The following is a 19,446-nucleotide window of genomic DNA, read 5'->3' on the forward strand; positions in this document are numbered from 1 at the left end:
GTGACACTGGTTAACAAAATTATCCAGGCTTCTGGTGCACAATTCTACAACACATCAACTGTACACTGTATTGTGTGTTCACCACCCCAATAAATTCACTCTCTTTCATATGGAGATGCAGCAGCATCTGTTGAGAAGATTATTCCTTCTCCACTGAATTCTTTTGGCACCCTTATTCAAAATTAATTCAATATTAATGTAAGGATTTCTTTTCTGGAGTCTTCATTTTGTCAAACTTTACGGCTACCATTACACCACACCACACTGGCTTGATTAGTATAGTTTTGTATCGCTTAATCTTTTACAATGCATTTAAAAATAATTTTACATAAATTATATACACTAATCATAAAAAGATAAAATTTTATCACAATCTACTCAATTACATAAAATTATAAAATTTATATATTCTTCAAGAAAAGTAGCACTGCCTTTCCAACTTCCTGTTTTGAAGTCAGGAACTAAAGAAAATGTCACTCTCATTGGTTCCACCTATGTCCTACATTCTTGAGCTATAAAAGTCCTAATTTTATCCATTTTAATTGAATTTGTGAGCAAATGACCCAACAGTTCAATGACTGTTCATCCTTTTCTCTTCACATTATGTTAAAAAGTGTTTTAGAGAAAAAAATTATTATATATCAGTGTTTAATAAATACACAAAATGACATTTTAAATTTTGTACAGCACTTTCTATTTTGCAAAGAACTTACACAAACATTACTTTATTTGAATCTCATTAATGCTATAAGAGGTTCATAGAACAAGAATTATTTTCCCACAAAATAATCATGGGCTCAGGAAAGTCAAATAAACTTGCCCACGAGTCTACTAAGGCTACTGCTTGAAAAAATAATTCAGGTACGTTCCAATAAGATTTCATTTTAAAACAACATGCTTAAAACACTGCTGAGCTTCTGTGGAAGGAATTGCATGATGATGGCAACTAATTAGCCGCTGGATTTCACTTCCTTAAAAGAGTGCAGTTCCACAAAATAGAAACAAAGGCCTGGTTACACTGACAAACAGCTGTCAGAGGGGAAGGGCTTTGGGGGCTGAATGAAAAAACATGAAGGGATTAAGCGCACATGCGCGCACACACACACACATACACACCCCACAGATTTTAAAATTTAATATTTAGCCAATCCAATTTAACTCAAATTATGAACACTTATTATATGCCAAGCATATAAAGTAAGAGACAGTATAATGGTGGTTCTGTTAGTATAGCCCTATAGATCTCTGGAACATAATTGAGAGACTAGGCATAAGCCTTCACATTTATGGGGACTATCAACAATAAAAAATATTTTTTTAAAAGAAAAATTACCTGGAAACCAATGAAAATGAATGCACAATAACCCCAAATCAATGGGACACAGAGAAAGCAGTCCTGAGAGGGAAGTTCACAGCATTGCAGAAGCAAGAAAAATTTCAAATAAACCATTCTAACCCAACACCTAAAAGAGCTAAAAAATAAACCAAACCAACAAACAAAGCCCAGAATAAGTAAAAGGAAGGAAATAATAAAGATCAGAGCAGAAATAAATGATACAGAAACTAAAAAATAAAACAATACAAAAGATCAATGAAACCAAGAGCTGGTTTTTTAAAAAGATAAACAAGTCTGGCCAGTGTGCTTCAGTGATTGAGTGTCGACCCATGAACCAAATGCCCAGTTCAATGCCCGGTCAGGGCACATGCTAGAGTTGTGGACTCAATCCCCAATAGTAGGCATCCAGGAAGCAAGTGATCAATGATTCTCTCTCATCATTGATGTTTCTATCCCTCTCTCCCTCTCTCTTTGAAATCAATAAAAACATACTTTTAAAAAAAGATAAAAAAGATCGATGAACCTTTGACCAGACTCATCAACAAAGGAAGAGGAGATTCCAAAATGATGGCAGAGTAAGTGGATGTTACACTGACGAACTCCCAGAACCAAAGTGGAAGTACATCTAAAATACTGAAGAAAAAAAAAACTGTCCTGAATAATCAACTGAAGACTAGCTGAAGAGATTCCCGATAGCCAAAGACAGAAAGTAGAGCCACACAGAGACAGGTAGGAGATGCCAAGGTGCAAAAGGGCTGGCTGGGCTCCTACAGGCAGCAGCTTAAGTTCCTAAAGGGTATCTCAGCTGTGGGGGGGTTCCCACTGAGAACTCTGGAGTCTAAACCCCAGGCTGGGCTCCCCAGCTCAGAGAACCAGAACTGAGAAAGGTGCCCACATAACATCTGGCTGTGAATAGCAGCAGGGTTGCTGTCTGCCAGGGAAAGAGAGCTGGAAAGTCAGGCACCCTCTAAAAGGGCCAACTCACAAAATTTCACATGTAGCCACTCATCTTGGGCTCTGACAGAGTGGACTAGTACTGTGTGAACAGAAGCCAGGGTGGGAGCTCTGGGATTAGACCTCTGAAGGTAGTCACCTGAATTTCCTGTGCTGAGTCATTGCCTCATGTTGCAGAGGGCATCTGTCTCTGGTGAGCCTTTACTATCCAGGTGGTTTTTGCCTGGGGGAAAATCAATTGCCCCACCCTACTGAAAAATGCCTTACCCCCTGCTAGGTAAAGCAGACCTTGGTGCACATCTTCCAAAGGCACCCAGCCCCAGCAAAGGGAGACACAAGCTTTGGATTGCTGATAGCTCCAAACAGGGTATGCAGGGCCAGACAGAAACAGTGTCTGACACTGTCCTGCACCAGAGATTGGGAAGCATAGCAGATCTACGTAATTACATAGTCACAAACCCAAACAAGCAGCCAAAATGAAGAGACCAATAAATAAATAAACTAAATACCCCCCAAACGAAAGAACACGAGAATTCTAAACAAAAGAGAGAGATGGAATTCTCCAGAAGAAGAGATAAATTAAATGGAGGTAAGAAATTTGTCAGACATACAATTCAAAATAATGGTGGCAAATATGCTCAACATCATAAGATATAGTAACTATGAAGAATGACATAGCACTAATAAAGAACAAAGTGGAAGGAATACACAGAATATTAGGGGAAGCCAAGGATCAGATCAGTGAATTAGAAAACAGAGTAGAAAAAAATCACTCGGAGAACCAAAAAAAAAAAAAAATCAATTAAAAAACAGGACAGCTTAAAGGAGCTGTGGGACAACATGAAATGCAACAATATTTGCATTATAGGAGTGCCAGAAGGAGAAAAAAGTAGGCAAGGGCTAGAGAATGTGTTTGAAAAAATAATGGCAGAAAATTTCCCTAACTTAGTGAACAAAAATGTCATACAAGTTCAGGAGGCACAGACTCCCAAGCAAGAAGAACCCAAACAGGCCCATGCTCAGACACATCATAATTAAAATGCCAAAAACTAAAGACAAAGAGAAAATCTTAAAAGCAGTAAGACAAAAGCAATTTGTTACCTACCAATAAACTCCCATAAGGCTGTCATCTGATTTCTCATCAGAAACTCTACAGGCAGAAGGGAATGACATGAAGTCTTCAAAGTAATGAAAAGCAAGGACCCCAAACCAAGATTACTATATCCAGCAAGACTATCATTCAAAATAGATGCTGAAATAAAGACCTTCCCAGACAAAAAGGGTAAAGAAGTTTGTCACCACCAAACCAGCACTGCAGAAATGCTTAAGGGACTGTTATAAGAAATAGAAAAAAACAAATGAGACTACATCAAAATAAAAAGCTTCTGTACAGCAAAATGAACCATCAACAAAATGAAAAGGGAGCCCCTTATGGGATAACATATTTGGCAATGATATCCTCTATAATAAAAAATTAATATGCAAATAGACCGAACAGCGGGACAAACGGAACAACCAGACAACTGGTTGCTATGACATGTGCTGACCACCAGGTGCTGTGCAGGGAACATGGTGGGTGTCGGACGCGGCGGGATGGTGGAGCTGGTGAGCTGGTAAGCAGGGGTGCCAGACCAAGGCAGGGCCTGCTGGTCGCTGTAACTGGGGCGAGCCTTTGGTAGTTACTGAAAATTCTTTGCTCCTGTGCACCATGGGCCCACCTGGTGCTCGCACCTGCTGCCAGCACCGGTCCCACTTGCACCCGCTGCTGACGCCGGCCCCAATTGCTCCACGTCGTCAGGGGGTGTGAGCAGGGCTAGCGCCGTCAGCCCATAGGAGTTGTGGCAGTGGGAGCAGGGCTGCAGGCAGAGAGGGGACCTGGGGACACGGCAGGAAGGGCCAGGCGGAGGCACAGAGGATGGGCCGAAACCCACCTCTGTGCCCACTCCAGCCTCGCAGCCTACAGTTCCTTTCAAGGTGCATGAATTCATGCACTAGGCCCCTAGTATCTAATAAAGGGTTAATATCCAATGTATATAAAGAACTCATACAGCTTAACAAAAGGAAGATAAACAATCCAATTAAAAAAATGGGCAAAGGACCTAAATAGACACTTCTCCAAAGATGGCCAAGAGACATGAAAAAATGCTCAAAGTCACTGATCATCAAAGAGATGCAAATTAAAACAAGGAGGTATCACCTCACACCTGTTAGAATGACTACCATCAACAAACAATATATGCTGGTGAGGATGTGGAGAAAAGGGAAACCTTATGCACTGTTGGTGGGAATGGTTAGTGCAGCCACTGTGGAAAGCAGTATGGATTTCCCTCAAAAATTAAAAATGGAACTGCCTTTTGACCCAGCGATCCCACTTCTGGGAATATATCCAAAGACTCCCAAAACACCAATTCAAAAGAATATATGCACCCCTATGTTCACTGCAGCATTATTTATAACTAGAGCCCCGATGCACAAAAATTCGTGCAAGAGCAGGCCTTCCTTCCCCCGGCTGCCAGCACCGGCTTCCCTCTGGCATCTGAGACCTGGGCTTCCTCCTCCAGCCGCCGGCAGGCACCAAGGACCAGGGCTGCTTTCCTCCTCCAGCTGCCCACAGGTACCCGGGATCCAGGCTGGCTTCCCTCGGGCCACCCACAGGCACTTGGGACCCAGGCTGGCTTCCCTTGGGCTGCCCGCAGGCACCCGGGACCCGGGCCAGCTTCCCTCCGGCCCCGGCTTTGTCAAGAAGGACGTCCAGAATGACGTTCGAAAGACGTCTGGTCTAATTAGCATATTACCCTTTTATTATTATAGATGGCCAAGTTCTGGAAACAGCCCAAGTGCCCATCAGTAAATGAGTGGATAAAAATGCTGTGGTATATTTATACAATGGAATATTATGTGGCCATAAAAAATAAGGAAATCTTACCTTTTGTGAAGCATGGACAGACGTGGATGTTACTATGCTAAGTGAAATAAGCCAGTCAGAGAAAGATAAATACCATACGATCTCACTTACATGTGGAATATAATGAACAAAATAAACTGTTGAACAAAATAGGTCCAGAGACATAGATGCATGGGACAGATTGACAGATCTCAGAGGGAAGGGAGGCAAGGAGTTGAAAAGAGATTAACCAAATATATTATATACATATATGCACAGCCCATGAATACAGACAATAGTGCAGGTGGGGTGGGGTTTGGGTATAAGGGAGCAAAGGGGGGATAGGAATAGGGGACATCTGTAATACTATCAACAAAATAATTTTTTAAAAATGGGCAGAGGACCTGAACAAATATCTCTCCCAAGAAGACATACAGCCAACTGATACATGAAAAGATGTTGAACTTCAAAGCTATTAGGGAAATGCAACACAAAACTACAATGAGATACCACCTATTAGAATGAGTATTATCAACAAGACAAGTAATAACAAGTGTTGGAGAGGTTATGGAGAAAAGGGAACCCACATTCACTGCTGGTGGGAATGTAGACTAACTGATTCAGCCACTATATAAAATAGTCTTGTGGTTCCTCAAAAAATTAAGAATATGCCAAAACCGGTTTGGCTCAGTGGATAGAACGTCAGCCTGCGGACTGAAGGGTCCCAGGTTCGATTCCGGTCAAGGGCATGTACCTGGGTTGCAGGCACATCCCCAGTGGGGGATGTGCAGGAGGCAGCTGATTGATGTTTCTCTCTCATCGATGTTTCTAGCTCTCTCTCTCCCTTCCTCTCTGTAAAAAATCAATAAAGTATATTTTTTTAAAAAAATTAAGAATAGAGTTACCATATGACCTAGCAATCCCTCTTCAGGGTATCTACTTGAAAAAAATTTTTTTTGCAAAGATATATGCACCCCTATGTTCACTGCAGCATTATTCATGGCGGCCAAGACATGGAAACAAAAGAGTCCTTCATAGAGGATTGGATAAAGATGTGGTACGTACATACAATGCAATATACTGAGCCATAAGAAAAGATAAAATATTGCCATTTATGACAACATGGATGTACCTTCAGAATATTATGCTAAGCAAAATAAGTCAGTCAGAAAAATCTAAGGACCATATGATTTCACTCATATGTGGGAAATAAAACTGAAACTCAAACAGTATGGTGGTTTCCAGAAGAAAGGGAATGGGGAGTTGGGGGACCAAGGAGGTCCAATATATTGTCACGGAAGATGGTTTGACTTAGGGTAGTGGGCACACCATACAATATATAGATGACATTTCATAAAAATACACACTTGAAACCCATATGATATTATTAACCAGTCACCCCAATAAATTTAATTTTTAAAAAGAGGAGAAAAGCAAAAGGAAGAACTATTCAACATAAAGGTGCTAGGACTTGCTGAGTTTAAAATAAAACCTTATCTCATTCTCAAAAACAAAATTATAATGAAAAACAAAATATAGGCTATGTCACACACCTATGCTTCTTTAAATACAACTCAGATTAAGTACCTATATTAAATAGATGAAATCCTGGTCAGACTGCCTTTTTTCCCCTTCTTTCAAATCAGTAAAGAAGAAGTAAGCATGGAACAGTTCATAAAAATTATTTTTTCTTCTACTAACAGTTGGGGGTAGTTTCTTAGGAATATGGTGTACCATTTTCTATCTACTTCCTTATTCACATAAAGCTAACGTTCATTTTTTAATCAGTGGATTAAAAAAATTGGAATCAATCTAAAAGTATATGTTTTCCACTTTTAAACATAAAATTAATAGTCTATATTTGTGGTCATTTAAGTTTAATCTACGAATTGGTGACAGTTGTTTGTGAATAAATTCAAAAGAATTTCTAACATCTGTTTCACCAACAAATTAATTCTGAGTGTGTTGTGAATAGTTAAGGACTGTATTATTAATACAGTAATAGAGTTATTTAAATTTTATTCTCATATATATAAATTTATTATCCCTGACTTGTCAAGCAAATGCATGAAACAACAAAAAATTATTAAGAACCATGTATGTGTTCTAAAGTGAAACCAAGAAATATAGCTGGCCATTAAAAAATCAACTAATGGAATTATCGACAAGATACACATACATCATATAAGAATAATAAAACTTTTAATTATTACCTAAAGAAGTAAAAAGAACTCAACAATTTTTAGTACCACCCTCAATATTAAAATATATCGTATAGTAGTCTCATTTCCTAATTCTAAAAGGTTTGTAGAGGCTTTATGGAATTTTTTTAAAAAGGTGCCAAGAACACTAGGAAGTTATAGCTATATTACCCTCTAAAGGTGAATGGTAAGAAAAGTATATGATCAGGTTAATCGTATTCATGGGTATAAACTATATAATTAAAGTTTACCTCACAATTTTTTAATTCCAAAATACCTAAAGACATGGTATTTCAGGATGTTTTTAATGAAGATTAAAATACAGACTGATAATAAAATACAGACCTTCCCTAAAGTTTTAACTTATATGTCATAACCTTTTGACTCACAGGCACACACAAATCAGGATGCTAAAGCCAAATGACATTACATTATATTTCATGCAAATAATCATATGCTTATTCTGACACAATATATTTTATATCCTTATAATTGCCAGAAACATAATTGAGTTTACTCATGAAAAACCTATGGGTTGTTCCGTAAATGACTATGACTCAAAAAAAGACCTACTACTAAACATTGAAGTATTATTCTTATAATCATGAAATATTTTCTAAAATAAAGATGGTTACAACACTTACCTCTGTCTTTTTATTAATGTGATCTGTAAAATAGAATGGTGATACTTCATTGAAGGAAATTAACGGATAAAATATTTTAATATGTAAAAAATATTTAAACAAAGTAACAAGAGAATTTCAAAATTATGAGTTTCAGAAGTCATTTGGGGGTTGCCTGGGATTCATCAGATTTACTCTTCTAAAGATGTTAAAATTCAGTAAAAAACTATTAATTTGTTCAGCTTTGGGACTAGGTCTTATATTCCAGTAAATGCCACCCATAACAAAGGGGTATTATTAAATTTTAAATATTTGAATTCCACGTCATTTGAGCTTTGGTTTCACATAGTATGTTTGGAAGGAGGAAAGAATTTGAGAGGGCACAAAATATGTCTAAAATCAAATCACAGGACACTATGACTGCAAAAACTATACAGACCACTGCCTTTGTGGAATAAAATAAAAAGTCAAATAATAATTTGTGTCCTTTAAAACTATTAGCTAGGTTTTGTTTTAAAAAATGCATCATAGTTGCCGAAACCGGTTTGGCTCAGTGGATGGAGCGTCGGCCTGCGGACTGGAGGGTCCCGGGTTCGATTCCGGTCAGGGGCATGTACCTGGGTTGCGGGCACATCCACAGTGGGAGGTGTGCAGGAGGCAGCTGATCGATGTTTCTCTCTCATCGATGTTTCTAACTCTCTGTCTCTCTCCCTTCCTCTCTGTGTAAAAAGTCAATAAAATATTTTTTTTTTAAAAAAATGCATCATAGTGATTTGATATACTATAAAAATTCTAAAAATTAATGTATATTTATAGAACACAAAAATAAGGCAAAATAAATATATCTAGATTAAAGAAATCATTTTCTTAGTAACAACAGCATTTGTGAAAAAGGATTACAGAATGAGGAAAAGGAAGACATAAGGAAATCTACACAGAAGACTGAAACTAAAGTACAAATAGGGAGCAAGTGTTCTTATTTAAATTGAAAATTATCAGGATATCTAATATTTAATAAGGCTTCTTGTGGACAGCAAAAATTCCCCATTCTCAAGGACTAATAATTGAATAGAATAGTTTTCTTATGATTAAGAATCTAAAAGTTGAACCAGTTCTCTAAAGCATTCACTAATCAGAATAGAGTCCACAAAGATAGTAAATGTCAAAATCACAAGTTTCAGATCTAACTACTAAATCTTAGTAGATTACAATTTACTAGCCTATTCTACTTAGCCTACAATGTGATGCCAGAACCTGAGGAAGAATGTGTTAATCACATCTTATAATTGTTTCTCCTTTAACAGTATTATACTGATGTCTTTCTCAATCCATCTAATACACTTATATAACACTTAATAAGTCAAACATATGGAAAATTGAGTTTCTTTACATGCTTCTGCTTAATTTTTAAGAAAATATTTCTTATATAAAATCTTTCTTACTAAAATTGGAAATTTTATTTTAGCATACATCTGGTCCTTTTAACCCCCAAACAAAGCAATTTTCCTGATCCTTAAAGGAGAGCAATATAATCCTCTAAATTTATTCCTACTTTCATTAGGCTTGTTTCTGAAAACAGTACCAGTAGGGTGTTTGGGGTTTTTTTTTTTTTTTTGAGATTATTGCTATGGTATTATTAATCCTCACAGAACAAATGCCCAATGTATAACACTAAATTCATATGAATCAAATATACTGCTCTGCCATTGAACAAACTGTCCACTTGGTTGGTATAATCACAGTGCTGTTCAAAATAATTTTCTGACTGCTGTCTGATATAGAAGCTACTAGTCACATGGCTACTGAGCTTTTGAAATGTGGCTAATGCAACACTTAAAAAATTTTTTATTTTAGTTCATTTTAACTAATTTATATTTAAATTGCCACACATGAATAGTGTGATATCTAGCGTTTTCATCATTTCCAACATCAAAAGTAAAGTATTTAGTGATCTGTCTTCAAAAATTTAGTGGATGGTACAATTTTCTTCTATCTTCTCTTTTTGATAAAAAAAATTTATAAATGATATTATAAAGAATTTTCTGGGAATAACTCTCATTCTAAAAATTTGTACTTTAATTTTATAAGATGTAGCTCCAGATAATTTGAGGAGGTTGACCAATAATGGATGAAACCTAAAGATACTATTCCTGATCTAGTTTAAACCAAATCACTTTATGTATAAGGACAAAAATATGTCTCATAATGACTTAAAAACTATAAATGTTAATTTTTATTTTCAGTGAGTTTTAGAAAAGGGACAAAATTAGAAATACAAAAAGATAAATTCTAGTTTTATGGGGTTTTAATGATTGATTTAAATTACTAAATGGTTTATTTCCAAACAGGTTTACATTCTACATTCTAAGTAGCAGATTAACAAAACCATTTTTACTTACTTTAAAAATCAGAAATGTACTTACAAATCAAGTAAACAAAGAGAACACTTACTCTACATATAGATTTCACACACATATTACCTTCAGATTGAAAATCTTTTAGTGATACTGTGAGAGGTTTGTCTTTTCCCTGATGATTCTTTCTTTTATCTTTTTTATTCACAACCTTTGACTGAGTTGAAGCATTTTCATTATTTTCATACTCCTGAAAACAATTATAGACAACCATTAAGCTTATTTTACAGTAGCAAAACTAACTCACCAACAGGTAATATGTTCATTAACATTTTCTTTTTAAAAATAAAAAGCAAATAACATAAAAACTAAGGCTAGCCAACTTGTATAAAAAGATACCCATTTATTTATATAGTCAATCTCTTGTATCTTAACCATTAAAATAAAAACAAGATGCTTACCTTGGTCTATTAACCCCTCCAACTTGTCACCCTCTTCTCCATTTCTGGACCAAACTTAAAACAATAATCTACCATAAATTTGCTTACACACACACACACACACACACACACACACACACACACAAAATCCCTGAAATCTGGCTTCTGCTATTCTTTGACACTAAAAAGGTCAACTTCCATTTAAATGCCAAATCCAAAGGACATTATTTTTCAAGCATTTCTTGATTTTCTCAATGCATCTATGACTACTCTTCAGACTCCTTTCAACAGCTTCTCTTTTCCTAACCTGTTCTTAAAAATGTACCTGCTATTCACTATTATTCCATTCTAACCCATTCTTATGCTTTATACCCACTGTTCTTCAAACTCAAAAGTTTAAAGTTCTACCTATACAATGATAATTTCTGTATGTACAGACAACTCAACTGGGATGTTCATTAAGCATCTCCAATTCCCTAGAAAGGACTGATTCTTTACTGAGTATCCTGTTTAATGCCACCCTCACATGCACAACTATCTAGGCCAGAAACCTCAGTCATTCTTGCTTATTCTTTCTACACACTTTATATCCAAATTAGTCAGTATATCTGCTTGAGTTTATCTACTAAACCTCTCTTAAATCTATTCTTTTTTCTTCATGCCTTGTTATTTCCCCTATCTTCTTTTGCTTGACACTGCAACACTCTAATTTTAGTCCCTCAATCCAACTTCTACACTGCTACAGTATGAGTTTCTAAAATGAAAACCCAAATTCAATCTAGAAGTTAAAAATATTCAATAGTTCTCTGTAAATGTATAAAACCTAATCTCCTTAGCCTGGTACACAAGGTTCTTTATACCTTCCTTATTCTTCTGGCAGTATCTCTCGCAACTCTAGGTCTCTAAGTTATAGTTTTTAAAATATGCTATATGCTTATACGCTTGCCACTCCTCCTGAGAATGCCAACTTTCCTCTTACCCACTTGTGAACTTCTAATACATTTAGAAAGATCCTCTTTTAAGAATCCTTTCCTAAAATCCATCCCCATCAAAGGCACAGAAAGTTCTTCCAACTTTCTGAATTCCCTCTGCACTGAGAACATACATCTCTCAATACTATATGCCATAAAAATATGTATGTCTTCCTTCACTAAATCCAAGGAATGGAATCATGTCTTAATCTTTGTATTGGGTAGCTAGCATATTTTGTCTACACAAAAAAATAATTGGTGAATAAGTGATAGAACAGAATAGATAATGCCATCTCAAACCTTGGTTATTATAAAAATCCTTAAGTAAAGTATAGTTTTGTGGGAAGTTTTGTATTTAAAAAAATTTTTTTTTATTGATTTCAGACAAGAAAGGAGAGGGAGAAAGAAATAAAAACATCGGAGAAACCAAGATGGCGGCATAGGTAAACACCGGAGTTTGCTGCCTCGCACAACCACTTCAAAAATACAACTAAAAGACAGAATGGACATCATCCAGAACCACAGGAAGGCTGGCTGAGTGGAAATTCTACAACTAGAAGGAAAGAGAAAAGCATACCGAGACTCAGAGGAGGAGCAATGCGGAAGTAAAATACTAAGGTGCGGAGGTGCGTGTGGAGCGGGCTGGCGGCTGAGGACGCGGTTGTCTTTTTCAATCAGGAGGAAGTCTCAGGCTCTGAGCTCCAGTTCTGGGCGAGTCTCTGGGGACCCAGACTCATACGGGAGAAGCGGGACTGTCTGGTTCAGTCGGAACTCGAGGGCAGCTTTCTCTCCGAGGGGCTTGCAGCGATTACCGGGACACTGAGAAGCAGAGCCTCTGAGGGCAGGACTGAGAGCAGCCATAACTGCTCGCTCCGCCCTGTTGATCTCCTGGTACCCTCCCCGCCCAAGCACTGCAGGGAGGCTTTTCCTGGATAGCCTCAGGCAAAGGCTAGATTAGCACCTCCCTAGAGATCCAGGAGCGAGTGTGCCCAGTGGTCAGAGTGGGACCATCCAGTTTGCAGCTTCTCGGACCCTTAAAGGACACACTCAGGGGGCAGACTCAGTGAGCACCAAAGCCCCATTGAAGCAAGTCTTCCCCAGAGGGGTGTCTCCAGCACAGAAGTTCTTCCACTGCAGACACAGCTGATTCTCACAGACAATTGGCCTGGAGGTCAATCCCTCCCAGTGTTAACTACAACAGTCAAGGCTTAACTACAACAAGACTGTGCACAAAGCCCATAAGGGGGTGCACCAAGTAGTCCTCCTCAGGTAATTGGGGAGGCTGAACCACTGGGCCATAGAGGACACTTAGCACAGAAAACCACTTTATCAACACAGGAAAGCATAAAAAATGCGGAGACAAAGAAACAGGACACAAATGACAGAAATGGAGGAAAGCAAACTACTGGATGTAGAGTTCAAAACCACACTTTTAAAGTTTTTCAAGAACTTTCTAGAAGCCACCGATAAATTTACTAAGACCCTCAAAAAGACTGGTGAGACCGCCGATAAATGTAGTGAGATCCTCAAGAAATCTAATCAGACCCTCGATGTTATGATAAAGGACCAACTGGAAATTAAGCATACACTGACCGAAATAAAGAATATTATATAGACTCCCAACAGCAGACTAGAGGACCGCTAGAATCAAGTCAAAGATTTGAAATACGAAGAAGCAAAAAACACCCAACCGGAAAAGCAAAATGAAAAAAGAATCCAAAAATATGAAGATAGTGTAAGGAGCCTCTGGGACAGCTTCAAGCGTACCAACATCCGAATTATAGGGGTGCCAGAAGAAGAGAGAGAGCAAGATATTGAAAACCTATGTGAAGAAATCATGACAGAAAACTTCCCCTACCTGGTGAAAGAAATAGACTTACAAGTCAGGAAGCGCAGAGAACCCCAAACAAAAGGAATCCAAAGAGGACCACAGCAAGACACATCATAATTAAAATGCCAAGAGCAAAAGATAAAGAGAGAATCTTAAAAGCAGCAAGAGAAAAAAAGTCAGTTACCTACAAGGGAGTACCCATACGACTATCAGCTGATTTCTCAACAGAAACTTTGCAGGCCAGAAGGGAGTGGCAAGAAATATTCAAAGTGATGAATACCAAGAACCTACAACCAAGATTACTTTACCCAGCAAAGCTATCATTCAGAATTGAAGGTGAGATAAAGAGCTTCACAGATAAGGAAAAGCTAAAGGAGTTCATCACCACCAAACCAGTATTATATGAAACTAGGGGCCCGGTGCACGAAATTCGTGCACTGGCGGGGGTGGGGGGAGAGTGTCCCTCAGCCCAGCCTGCCCCCTCACATACTGGGAGCCCTCAGGCGTTGACCCCCATCACCCTCCGATCGCCTGATCGGCCCCTTGCCCAGGCTTGACGCCTCTGCCAGAGGTGTCAGGCTTGGACAGGGGACCCCCATCTCCCCCCGATCACTGGCTCTGGCCCCCACCCAGGCCTGAGGCCTCTGGCCCAGGAATCATGCCTGGGCAGGGGACCCCCATCTCCCTCTGATCGCTTGCTCCACCTCCCGCCCAAGCCTGACTCCTCTGACCCAGGCTTCAGGCCTGGGCAAGGGGACCATCATATCCCCCCAAACCCCAGCTCCGCCCCCCACCCAGGCCTGATGCCTCAGCCAGAGGAGTTGACCCTCATCACCCTCCAATCACCAATCACCGGATCGGCCCCTTGACCAGGCCTGAGGCCTCCGGCAGAGGTGTCAGGCCTGGGCAGGGGACCCCCAGCTCCCCGTGGTTGCAGGCTCCGCCCCTGCCCAGGCCTAACGCCTCTGGCCTAGGCGTCCGGCCCGGGCAGCGGGGACCTTTAGTGGCAGCGGGGAGTGCCGTGATCGTGGGCTTCGCTTTAGGCCCAGGCAAGGGACCCCTAGCTCCTGGGACTGCCAGCTTCGACTGTGCCCAGCTCCCATCGCTGGCTCCACCCCTACTTCCTGCTATCACTGGCCAGGGCGGCAAAGGCGCCTGATTCTCCGATCATGGCTGGGGGGCAGGGCAAAGGCGGCCCCAGGGCCGTCTCTGCCCTGCCCCCCAGCTCTTAGTTACCCCCTGGGTTTCCGATCACTGTCAGTGGCAGGGGGCTTCTTCCTGCTTTCCCTTTCGCCTCCCTGCATTGTGCCTACATATGTAAATTAGCCGCCATCTTGTTGGCAGTTAACTGCCAATCTTAGTTGGCAGTTAATTTGCATATAGCCCTGATTAGCCAATGAAAATGGTATCGCCGTACGCCAATTACCATTTTTCTCTTTTATTAGTGTAGATGCTGAAAGGTAACCTTTAAGAAGAGGAAGAAGAAGAAAAAGGTAAAGATACAAGCTATGAACAACGAATACACATCTATCAACAAGTGAATCTAAAAATCAAGTGAATAAAAAATCGATGAACAGAACGAACTGGTAATTATAATAGAATCAGGGGCATAGAAAGGGAATGGACTGACTAATCTTGCGGGGGAAAGGGGTGTGGGGGATGCGGGAAGAGAATGGACAAAAATCATGCACCTATGGATGAGGACAGTGGGTGGGGAGTGAGGACGGAGGGTGGGGTGAGAACTGGGTGGAGCAGAGTTATGGGGGGGAAAAAGAGGAACTGTAATAATCTGAACAAAAAAGATTTAATTAAAAAAAAATCAGATGCTTCTTTGTAGTAATTACCATTAAAAGAAATAGAAACATCAATGATGAGAGAGATGTGCCGACTGGGAATCAAACTGTGACCTCCTGGTTCATAGATGCCGCTCAACCACTGAGCCACACCAGCCAGGCACAGTTTTTAAATTAACATAACTGACTTAAAACTCAATGACTGTACTACATCAATGTAATCACACCAAACTAGCCATTGCAGATTAAAGAAGTTCCTCCATTCCCTGAGGTTCATTATTTTTTGATAAAACCAATGCTTTTGGATACTACACCTATGTACCAAGAAAACAGGCTGGATGCATGATAGTTCATAATACCATCTACTCTACTCCTCCTCTAAAGATACAGCTAACCATTTTAGCCTTAGAATCTAGATATATATCTACCAAATTTGATAAATTTCCAGTATAACCTGAAAGTCCATTAAATGATTTAAGTCATAGTAAAGTTAACTGTATCCATTTTTATAATTGTCAGGTTTGTGTCTAAATGAACAAGTAACAACAAAATTACAGTTACTCTTGATTTTTCAGGATAACAGGAACACAGAGACATGGGAAATGAAACTAATATATATAGTGTACAAAAGCCCACCTCATTGGCTTTCTTCCTCTCTTCCCTTTAACTATGAATGAATAGCAAAATCATCACCTGTTATTTTAATTATTCTCTTCCCTTCATCTTGAGTAAAGAAGCTAGTGAACAATGACATAGCCTAAAGGCCCTAAGCATGACCAGAGGCCCATTTATGATTAACTACTGAGTAAATTGAGCATTTATATTATCTTCATATTATTTAACTTTAGTCCTTTACATGTATTGGGAATTTTTTGATCTATAAAGTTTATTCAACTTGTGATTAAATACAGAAACTGAAACCAACACTACTTTTTTACTTAAGTGTTCCTAGAGTTGCAAAATGTAGAATGCATTTTAGCACACAGCCCAACATCACAGCTTAGTGACAAATTATCAGAAATGTCCTCCCATTTACTTTAGTTAATTATAATGTATCTCCAGCAGAGGGTCCCATAATGGATGTCCCTGTACTCATACTTACACCTTGTATTTTTAAATCTACTTATTTTCTATGTTCATTTAAAATAAGTTAAAATAAATCATTTGCTTTTAATTTCCTCTCTTCCCTTTATATTTGGAAGGAAGTTTTTAAAATAAACATTCCAAATCATCAGACAAAGCTTAGGCCACGTTTCTGTTCTCTCAAAACCTGAGGAAGAATCTACACTAATAAAAGAGAAACATGCGAATTGGTGTCACTCCGCTACACCCACCAGCCAATCAGAGTGACTATGCAAATTAACCCAACAAAGATGGTGTTAATTTGCATACGCAGGCGCAGAGTGAAGACTGAAGACTGAAGGGGCCTGGCTTGCCAAGTCTCGCTGCAGCTGGACCAAAGGCCTGGGTCCAGGGTGCCAGAGGAAAACCGGTGCCAGCAGCCAGGGGAAGGAAGGCCTATTGCGCGAATCTTCGTGCAACGGGCTTCTAGTCTTATTATAAAAACTGTGTATGCCCTCGCCAGTGTGGCTCAGTTGGTTGGAGCATCAACCCATACATCAAAAGGTGGTAGGTTTGATTCCCAGTAAGGGCACATACCCAGGTTGGGGATTTGATCCCTGGTGAAGGCGCATAAGGGAGGCAATTAATCGATATTTCTCTCTTACACTGATGTCTGTCTGTCTCTCTCTCTCTCTCTCTCTCTCTCTCTCCCTTCCTCTCTCTAAAATCAATGTTTTTTAAAAAGACCTTATTTTTTTATTTTTTTATTGAAAAACAAAGTAAACACAGCATGATAATATTCTGTTACCACAAACTTTAAAGAAAATTTTAATACAAAATTTGGGAAGGTTGGTCCTAACTTCTGACCACTTAAACCTAATATAGCTAAATGAATAAACGTGTAAATACCTTTTTGTGTTCTTCATATTCTAATTTACTTAGCAACAATGCCTTCTCAAGATCTGCTTCAAACATTTCAGAAGTCAGCTAGAAAAAAAAAAAAGTTTCACAATAAATAGATGATAGCTTTATACCACACTAACAAAAATAACTATTGACAATATATACAGGAAAAGAAAAATATATATTAAAAAACAGTCTAGGTTCTCCAAAGTTATCATCCATGCCAAAGTGAGGAACCCTGTATTTTATAGAAGACTAGAGGCCCGGTGCATGAAAATTCGTGCACTTGGGGGGGGGGGGGGCCCAGCCTGGCCTGCACCCTCTCACAATCCGGGACCCCTCAGGTAGGGTCCATAGTCCTGGCCTGAGATCAGGGCTTATCTGGGCTTTCCTTCCCCCAGCTGCAGGCACCTGGCCCCTCCCCCACTGCTGCCACTGCTTGCCATCTGTCCTCTTCAGGGGAAAGGCTGGGGTACAATGGCTTGGCTGGCCTGGGCCTCCCTCTGCGGGGTAATGGCTGGCCAGCCGCACACCTGCCACAGTCACTGCCAGTGGCCTGGGCCTCCCTCTTTCTTTGCTGGGGCAGGGCGGGGCCAGCCCTGCGAGGGGTCCTCTGCCTACCTGATCACCCCTAACTACTCGCCTGCCTACCTGGTCACCCCTAACCACTCTGCATGTTTGCCTGATCATCCCTAACTTGCTGGGTGGTGGAGCCAGCCCTGCCAGGTGCCATCAGCTTACCTGATCGCCCCTAACCGCTGGCCTGCCTACCTGGTCACCCCTAACCACTCTGCCTGCCTGCCTGATTGCCCCAACCGCTTGCTTGGGGCAGAGCCAGCCCAGGGAGAGGCCATCTGCCTATTTGATTGCCCTTAACTGCTGGCCTGCTTATCTGATCGCCCCTAACCACTTGCCTGCCTACCTGATCAACCCTAACTGCTGGTCTGCCTACCTGATCACCCCTAACCACTCTGTCTGCCTGCCTGATAGCCCCTAACCCAGTGGATCTCAACCTTCTGGCCCTTTAAATACAGTTCCTCATGTTGTGACCCAACCATAAAATTATTTTCGTTGCTACTTCATAACTGTAATGTTGCTACTGTTATGAATCATAATGTAAATATCTGATATGCAGGATGGTCTTAGGCAACCCCTGTGAAAGGGTCATTCGACCGCCAAAGGGGTTGCGACCCACAGGTTGGAAACTGCTGCCCTCAACCGCTGTCCTAACTGCTTGCTTGCGGGTGGGGCTAACCCTACCAGGGGTCATGGTGGTTCTGGTCTCTGGTCATTCTGGTCGTTACATGGTGGCTGGCCTTTTATTATATAGGATACCAAAGCAAAACTTCCAATTTTGAGATTTCCATTTGACCTTTGATTGTCAATAATTCATTGTATATCACATAATCCTTTGCTTTATAAGTTTGGTTTTTTTGCTTTTGTTTTTTAATATCCTCACCCCAGGATATTTTTCCATTGATTTTCAGAGAGTGGAAGAGAGAGGGAAAGACAGAAATATCAGTGACAGAAACACATCGATTGGCTGCCTCCTGCACAAGGCCAGACCAGGGAAAGAGCCTGCAACTGAGGTACGTGCCCTTGACCAGAATTGAACCCCGGACCCTTCAGTCTGTAAGGCTGACACTCTATCCACTAAGAAAACCAGCTAGGGCTATAAGTTTTGCTATATTGGCCATGTTGTTGTTTTTTCTTCAAGTGATTTAAAATTCATAAAATGAAGTCTTGTATATAAGTAAATTTAGAGGCACACTTGGAACTAACAATAACCATAGTTTGATACAAATATGAAAATTTAAAATACCTATTGACTCCTCTGACCTATTCCTTCCTAATTTTTGTTTTCATAAACAGAGAATTCATTTTAGACAAATTTCTTCAAATGAGCTATATCTGTTTGTTCTTTGATTCATTCATTCCCTGGTATAAACTAAGACTTTAAGTGCTCCTTTAGTAAGGACTCAAATCTCTGAAGCAACTACATCCCATGAGAGGTTCTGCGCATATACTGGGTGGGGCAAAAGTAGGCTTACAGTTGTACGTATGGAAAATAATACAGTAATTCATAAATAATAA

At 39.8% G+C, this 19,446-nt stretch overlaps 1 protein-coding gene across 4 annotated transcripts in view; it reads right to left on the reverse strand.

Moving 5' to 3' along the window:
• Positions 1 to 19,446, reverse strand: part of GKAP1 (G kinase anchoring protein 1) — a 67,411-nt gene that overhangs the window by 23,373 nt on the left and 24,592 nt on the right. For all 4 annotated transcript variants that reach the window (XM_081102910.1, XM_081102908.1, XM_081102911.1 and 1 more), the window contains 3 exons: positions 17,359 to 17,436; positions 10,479 to 10,602; positions 8,020 to 8,042 (listed from right to left, as the gene is read on the reverse strand). In XM_081102910.1, the coding sequence (XP_080959036.1) occupies positions 8,020 to 8,042; positions 10,479 to 10,602; positions 17,359 to 17,436 (225 nt within the window). The remainder of the gene's footprint in view (positions 1 to 8,019; positions 8,043 to 10,478; positions 10,603 to 17,358; positions 17,437 to 19,446) is intronic.

The sequence above is a fragment of the Myotis nattereri genome, assembly GCF_964212035.1.
Source record: "Myotis nattereri genome assembly, chromosome: 12".
In the NCBI taxonomy this organism is placed as follows: domain Eukaryota; kingdom Metazoa; phylum Chordata; class Mammalia; order Chiroptera; family Vespertilionidae; genus Myotis; species Myotis nattereri.